Source organism: Pyxicephalus adspersus, chromosome Z (genome assembly GCF_032062135.1).
Source record: "Pyxicephalus adspersus chromosome Z, UCB_Pads_2.0, whole genome shotgun sequence".
Classification (NCBI taxonomy): domain Eukaryota; kingdom Metazoa; phylum Chordata; class Amphibia; order Anura; family Pyxicephalidae; genus Pyxicephalus; species Pyxicephalus adspersus.
Genome location: NC_092871.1, coordinates 44,814,712 through 44,823,299, shown reverse-complemented (window position 1 = coordinate 44,823,299; position 8,588 = coordinate 44,814,712). Strand labels below are relative to the sequence as shown.

At 37.4% G+C, this 8,588-nt stretch overlaps 1 protein-coding gene across 3 annotated transcripts in view; it reads left to right on the top strand.

Annotated features, from left to right (window-relative positions):
* Positions 1–8,588, top strand: part of GARNL3 (GTPase activating Rap/RanGAP domain like 3) — a 140,321-nt gene that overhangs the window by 18,416 nt on the left and 113,317 nt on the right. Inside the window, exon 2 of one of the 3 annotated variants that reach the window (XM_072431880.1) lies at positions 7,230–7,250. The exons of 1 other annotated variant lie outside the window; for it this stretch is intronic. In XM_072431880.1, the coding sequence (XP_072287981.1) occupies positions 7,230–7,250 (21 nt within the window). Of the gene's footprint in view, positions 1–7,229; positions 7,251–8,588 lie in introns of those variants that run through there. One more of the 3 variants, XM_072431881.1, reaches the window with a different exon arrangement.

Below are 8,588 nucleotides of genomic sequence, written 5' to 3'. Positions count from 1 at the left end.
AAAAAAAAATTTCATGAAAAACAGTGGATCACTTTTGGTACAGAAATCTAGACCTCAGTGTAACGCTCAGGTGGTTAATATTAATAATAATATTAACAATAATAATAATAATGATAATAATAATTGGATAAAATACCTATAATGAAACAGAGAGCCACCCAAAACAATTACAACATAATTACCGTAAACATACAAAAGAAGAACAACAAAGCAGTGGTTCCCAATTATCAAAACTGTGCCATAGATACATTGAAATGATAAAAAAGTAAGGTAAGCTACCCAAACGAAGAGAACAATTGCCACAACAATAAAAAAAAGAGGGGGAAAGGGAGGGAAAGGATAGGAAGACTTTACAACCCATACAAAAACCTTGAAGGATCACCTATTAGTTGGCGTTAAAAAAGATCCAGGGTTCCCAGATATCATCAAATTTATCCAGGGTATTTTTCAAAGTGTGAATGAGTCTGTAATTGATCAAGATCTAGTTCATTTTATTAAGGATGGGATCTAGAGGTATCGTGCATGTTTTCCAAGCTTTCGCTAAAGATATTTTCTCCCCCAAAGAATCAATTTAGCTAACTTTAACTCAGGTTTGGGGTGAACCAAGCTTAAATCACTAAAGAAGGCACCCTCTGGGGAGCTAGGGATCTCTCTTCTTCCTGTTATCCCACACTTGGACAGAGTTTAAAAGTGTGGGGCAGTGTAAGACTCCCCCCCGATTTTTTTTTAATCCACATATGAGCATCTATGAACCCACAAAATGTATCAAGACCTTTTAATTACACCCATTTAGTTCAGGCTCCTTGCACCGTGCTTACGGGGAGTTTTGCTATTTGAGCCACCATATAATAATATTTCAAACTGGGAACTCCCAAACCTCCTTGTTTCTTAGGTGCAAACAAAGCGGCCTTTTGAATTCTACTCTTCTTACCAGCCCAGATAAACCCCATTACTTTAGAATGAAGAAGTTTGAGTTCTCTTTGAGGTACCTGAATAGTCAGGGTACGGAACAGATAAATAATGCGGGGTAACACGTTCATCTTAATTGTTGCTATCTGTCCCAACCAGGATGGGGGTGAGTGAGACCTGCAGACCCGAACATTCAGCAAACTCATCCAAAAATGTAAATAAGTTGGGCAACATGGTTATTGGTGAGGTAACATACATTAAAATGTCATCAGCAAATAGGGCACATTTCAACAATGCGGTTTAACAATCACATCTCTTAGGGGGCCAGAAAGGTGCAGTGCAAGTTCTGGAGGCTTATTGTACTCCTTGGTAGCATGGCTGCCGAATCCCGCTGCTGTAGGAGCCGGTCAAGAAGCCAGAGGAGTGCCGAGCAGCTACCTCCATGAACGCCGGTGCATGCGCATTCCCCGGCAGCACAATTTGAGTGAATGCAATCCATATATATATAATATTTTACATTTCCAATGCATGTGACAAAGTGTGATATTTTTGTGTATTCATATCAGCACTTACTCATTTATCACAGCTCATTTATCAGCATTTTTTCCATATTTTTCATTATAATCGTGACCTCTACCTAAAGTAGGAGTAAACTAACACAACAACAGGGAGCAATAATATATTAAACACATTTTCCATTTCATGCAGTGTAGCATAACCACCTCCAACAACCATCAGATAATTGGAATATTCCTCCCTGTGTATATCAACAACCACTAAGTCCTGTTTTTTATGTACACAGCGAGGAATATTCTTGCTTTTACGGCGTGTATAAGCATGTGGTGTACATCCCAAGTCAATTTTTACATGCCGAGAATAAAGCTTGGTGTCAAGGACAGCTGTCCAATGTCCAGCAGGGCTGTGGAGTCTGAAATGGAAGCAATTATTGTGTATCTTGAATCAGAAAAAATGTACTGACTCCACAGCCCTGCAAAGGAGTAAGGTGTTGCTCGTCCTCCGAGAAAGGAAGTGGCACATGGACACAATTGAGTACCATATACACTCGAGTATAAGTTGATCAGAGTATAAGCTGAGGTACCTAATTTTACCTTGGAAAACAGGAAAAATTGATTTACTCTAGTATAAGCAGATGGTGGGAAATGCTGCAGCTACTGGCAAGTTTCAATATCAAAATAAATACCAATAAAATTGCATAATACGGCCATTACAGCTATAATACGGTAAACAAATACCATATTGATAATTTAGTGGTTAGGTAGGTATTCTACTTACCTTACCTAACCACTAAATTCTCTTTAACCTCTCTGGTGGTATGATTCTGTCGGGAACTGCATTCCGCCACCATAGCCCCCCTAGCGTTCTCTTCATATTTCCACACAAAAAGCGTTACATTTTTTTGCATGTTAATAAATTTAATACAGTTATTAATAAACTTTAAATAAAAAAAAACAACACAAAAATCTGTTAAAAAATAAATAGTTAAACGTAATATAACTGTACAGTAGTGTGTATAATATATATGTAATATATTTATATTATAATATACAAAGATTTCTTTGTATTGGACTCAATACAGCTATTTTGTATTGAATCCAGTACAAAATTATTTGAATTTCCCGTCGCTCCTGCCGCCTGCATCAACTTATGCACCGACATCACCGGGAAACCACAGAGAACGTCTCTGCATTCAGCAGCTGAAGACAGAAGCAAGAAGACGTGTCCAGGGGAGCTGTGGGGGACCAGCAGGACGCCGGGGGACGGCAACGGAACAAAGTGGGTTTTTCATATGTCTTGTGTACTTTTGAATTTAGCGCCGAAGTTATGCTGGTGTAACTCCAGCATACCCCCACGGTCTTTCCGGCTCTTGTGGACAGCAAATTCCTGCCACAGCCTGATGACATTGACATCAGGGGACAGAAACCATTGGACAAGGCTGCCGGATCATTGGACACATGCACCTGACTGGAGTATAAGCCGAGGGTGACTTTATCAGCACATTTTGGGTGCTGAAAAACTCGGCTTATACTCGTGTATATACAGTATTTTCTTTGCAATTTTTAGTGATCTAGATATTATTGATGATCACTAATATTGCATAGGTTTCAAAAACATCCTGCAGTAATACTGTGCTCAACTTTGCTAGTGTTATAAGTTTATTAAAGTTACACATTTTTTGAGAGCAGCCCTGACAAAGAAAATCTTATAACCTTAATAATTCATATTTTTTCTGCAGTTTTTACAGTAAAGAATCGTTTACTTTTAATAACTCTATTCTATTCAAATAGTGACCTTATCTCTTTTGTGGTGATCCTAATATGAATTTATATAATACATTTATCATGTATTATTTATGTATTTATTAAATGTTCATTCATCCTTTATCAACTCTTTTCAATCCTAACCTTTATTTTTTTTTCTGGCCTATCACTATAAAAAGCTAAGTTTCAAAATCTATTTCTGGTTTCCACAGCAGTGAGTTTTATGTTTATGTTTCCGTTTTAGAGATTGCTGTTGGTGTTTTCTGGTTTACCACTATTTCCTTTGTTGCCTCCATTAACACAATCCACACAGATAATAAATTTATCCAAGCTCTGACCCTTCACACTCCTAGGGATCTCCACATTACACCCTCTACTTACTACTCACCTCTGATTCACCCTCTTGTGACTGTTTCTGAAACTCTCCTGTTGTAGCTCTATTACCCTTGTTGGCACCATGTCATTCACTCTCCTGATGTTGCTCCATATACCTTACAGTAACCACTATATTCACATCTCAGTAACCACTCCATTTGTCTCTTCACTTATTCAATACAGCAAGAATGATCTCTACCCAGATTACTCTTACTACCTTACAATTTGATTTTGTTTTTTTCCGCCCAAATACATTGCCTTCCCTGATTATGTTTTTTTAAAACATACCATTCACATTCATGTCCACTATCACCTGTTAGTTCTGTGACTTTTACATTGACTATCGGGTCTGTTTATAGTTATTATGACACTGAAACTGAAACAGTTTCTGGGGAAGAATCAACTACTTCCATTGAATCACATAGACCTGGATGAATCATAACCAAGGAATGTTACAGGGAATGTCAGAATCACTACTATATAAATAGACCCCTATATGTTTTATGCTTCTTTTGTGCAACTGTTCTTCGCAAGTTCTCCACAATACACATTCATTTCATCCACAATGTAACTTTCATCTGCGTTCAATTTTCTTCCAAAATTATTTTTTTAGTATTCTTTTATACTCCTTCGCTATCTGGCTACCAAACATTGTACTAAATGACTACAACATGTGGCTCCCAAACTCTCTTTCCCATTTCTCTAACTTCTTTCTAGCTAATGTTCTTTCCACATATGGGCTCTTACGTTTCTGCTCTCTTTGCACAATGTCCATTCATTTTTCTTGCTGACAGTCACATTCTTGCCAAGTTCTTAGTTCTGACCAGACTAACTTTTTTTTCTCTCCTGCCTTTTACTTTACAGCTGCCTTGCCATTCTCCCACTTCAGTTTTCTTGTCTTTCCCCACAATTTCTGAAGTTAGTTTTTGTCTAGTGTAAATTGTAATTCCATGCCTTTCTTCTCAGCCCATACTACCTACTGTCATGCCCTCCAAACTTCTCTCCAGCACATACTACCCAGTGTCATATCATTCACATTTCTTGCCCGAACATACTGCCCACTGTCATACCATCCATACTTTAGTAGACAGCAGGCAGAGAGTGTGACATAATGATTGTAGCCTGGCATTGCCACAATTGTGTATAATCCAAACCTCCATGCATGAAGAGAAAAGACACACGTGATCCCCTAAGTATGTGCTATGTCCCGCTTGTGCTAGGGAGAACTGTAAAATGTTGCATTTCACCAACACAAATTAAAACACAAGAGTTTTGAAACATTCCACTCAATATCCAAAAGTTTAAACATTTTGTTACTGGTTATTTATCAAAAAGAGAGCACAACTGCAAAGTAACCTGACTCACTGCTCAAGGAAACCCTGGAAATGAAATATTCCTGTTTGAGAAACACTGCTGTAGGCCATGAAACCTGAGCCCAGCCCCAAAGCTTTGCCTACCCTAACAGGCAACGTAGTGGACATATATGTCCTGAAGGTGGAGATGTTGAGCAGTTACTCTAAATGTAATTTCCAGGCTCCCAGCATCAGTTCCAGTTCTGTATGTATTGAGGTTGCACAATAACACCATTAATATTATTATTTTTTATAATAATAATAATAAACAGGATTTAGATAGCGCCAACATTTTACGCAGAGCTGTACATTAAATAGGGGTTGCAAATGACAGACGAATGCAGACAGTGACACAGGAAGAGAGGACCCTGCCCCTAACAGTTTACAATCTAGTAGGTGGGGGAAGTAACACACAATAGGAGGGGAGATATGGAGTGGTGGGAAGTAGTGACGGTTTCAAAAGACAAAAGAAGATGGGTAGGCAAAGATGAAAAATTGTGTTTTGAGAGCTCTTTTAACTGAGCAGAAAGTAGGAGCAAGCGGAATTAGATGAGGAAGACCATTCCCGAGAGTCGGGGTTATAAGAGAGTAAGTCATTAGAAGGTCATCGGAGGAGCTTAGAGAGCGGCTGGGGCAGTAATTTTTTACCAGGTCAGAAAATTATGTGGGACAAGAAATGTGGAGGGGTTTGAAGGCAAAGCACGGGAGCTTGAATTTGATTTCAAAGTGAAATGGAAGCCAATGAAGAGAACTACAAAGAGATGCAGCATTCTTGCTCCTAATGCTAGGTACATTTCCCAGTATCTGTTCTCATTCTATATGTATGTACTTTACAAAACCGCTTCTCGTGTCCATTATGCAGGTGGTAAATGCTAAGTAATTTTTCCTATTTTGTATGTATGTATGCTGTTAGCACAATGTTCTTGTTCTATATGGTGGGTGTAATTCATTAAAATTGATTTGTATTCTGTATGTACAGATGCTACATAGTAGCGTTTCTCTTGCTTTAGTGTAATATTTTGTTTGTAAGTTGTGTTGTGATATAGCAGAATGTCCAGCAGAAAGTCTACTAAGGCCCGTTTCAGACCTGTGATTACGGCTGCTATCTAAGTTTTTTGAGTCTGCAACAGACCAATGCTGTCAACCACTGGACTGAAATCAGCCTTAGGATCCAGCAACCTGAAGCTGCTCTTCCAAGACACAAATCTGACTAGAAATGTCTCAGGCTAGATTACCTTTCTTCTATTTCAATATGATTATGCATGGGAAAAAAAATTCTCTTTGGTTACATAGCATTAATTTTGTAATCTATTGTTCTGATGAAGTGATGAAATCATATCATCTAGTAACCAAGAGAAAATAATTTCACCTGTAAAGTCAGAGGGACCTCACTGATCCAATATGATATGAGCAGCAGGTAATCCCTCCATCCCCACTTCTTGGTACAGGTATAGTCATCTGGTATGTGGACAAAGCAGACATTCTTCGGGTATAGAGACCCTGAAGTTGGCTGAATTAGTGACACAGTGAGGGTTGTGAAAGAATGAGGTCAAGAAGTTTTTTTCAGTGCGAGGACCTGTCTTCAGAGAGTGGGCATAGCCCTGGAGCTTTGTGCGTACACATTATTATTTATTAATAATTTAATTATTAATAATTATTATTATTATTCATACATGTCATGTTTTCTAGCTGTCTGGAGTGTGGTCGTTTTTTTTTTTTGTGTGTGCTTTCGACAGCATGATGAAATATTTATTCTTATAAATATTATAAATCACTCTCTATCTTATACTTTGTACAGAATTTTGTATCCTTACCTCACCCTTTGTTATATGTTTTCAATCTGTATTTGGACAGTGGGAATCAATGTTTTTATGTTGTTGTTGTTGTTAAAAACTATATCACATATTCAAGTTACAACTCCACCTTCTTCTATAAACAAGAGAACATAACAGACTTATGGAAAAACATGTCACAGCTCCCAGATTGTCATTCACCCAATATCTGTAGGTGACAGCAATTTATGATTCTTTGTTCTAGGCCTCCCATGTTGGGTAGAAGCTCCTGGCATCATCATGTTACTAGACAAATGTAAATACCAAAAATACAACCCATCGTAGTAAACGTTTTCTAAGCACTGCAATCCTGCAAATCTTCCATGGCAGATGTTTCTACTAAGCTGCCATATCTATGTGATTTCAAGTTTTTCTAAACAAGTAATATATTGATATTTTTTCACTATCATTTTTATTTTGTACTCTGTTATAACAATCATTTCTTTTCTTTCTCTTCTGGCTGCTTTCTGTGGATTCTATAGAGCTACTGCCCTCCCCAACAGGTATTGTCACCCGTATCTCTGTGTGACTAACATGACCGTGTACATCCTATTCATACATCTGCCACATCATCTTTCACCTTGCTGTTGTAATCATATTCCCCATTACTGTCATTAGTGTTGTATGTGGCATTTTTTAGGTAAGATGGCATTTGATTAGGTCACATGTGTAGAACAAATATTTCCTATTTGAATATAATGAACGCCTTACTTCTTAAAGCACAGCTTATCATAATATTCTAAATATTACTATGATCATAATGCTTTTCAGATATGTATACTTATAAATTGCATAAAAACAGACATACACACAGTCAACATATTATACGAAAGAGATTGTGTTTTCATTTATAGCAATCAGGTTTTACTTTTCATGTATTAAGAAAAAAAACAGAAAAATAAAAGTGGAATTATGGTTGGTAGCTTTGTAATACTGCTCATCAAAGTAGTAGATCAGTAGGCAGCTTTGTGCCAATTCCTTGGTACAATCCACTCATGGTTCTGGCCTCCTTACAGACCAACACCTTTGAAAATCCTCAAAGCTCTACTTTGGCAGTAACTATGATCATTTTGTCTCAGTCCCATACTCTGTTCTGGATGTAATTCTACTTAAAGGTTGAAATTGTTTTCTCATGGATAAAAAATATATCCAGAAAATCAATAAACTAAAAAGATATAGCAATACACCACGACTCCTAGTGTTGTTAAGATGTATCAATGTCTACTTATGTTTTAATAATTAACAACAATATCACAACACATAGAAGTCTGGTCTCTGTTTAACAGATGAAAATCAATGGTGAAAATGGATCTGGTTTCCCTGGCATGTCCCCGGGTCTCCCTGCAATCTGTCTGTACGATTTAATTCTTGTTGCATTATTGGAGTTGATGCCTCCAAACTCCACATACTCCTGGGTATTAGAAGGTAAAGAAATTAGGAAATAAATTTAGGCTGTACAATAATCTGCAGTAGATTATTTTTACATTATTGATTAGAAAATCTGTTGATTTGTACGATATCCAGACCTGTAACTAGCAGTTATGGCAGACTTTCATTCTTCTATATCCATTTTCTCTAAATTATATATAAATTATATATAATTATTGGCCCCAAAGCCTGTAGTGTTAGACTATGGGGTATGACAATATCCCTCTTCCAAACCAGAACACACACAATCTGCCTACAAGGATAGTACCGTGTTTACCCGAAAATAAGACCTACCCCGAAAGTAAGACCTAGGACTATTTTGTAAACCTGCCCTAATATAAGACCTACCCCGAAAATAAGACCTAGGAGAAAAAGAAAATAAAAGCATACATACCGGTAAATTAAAAAAGTAC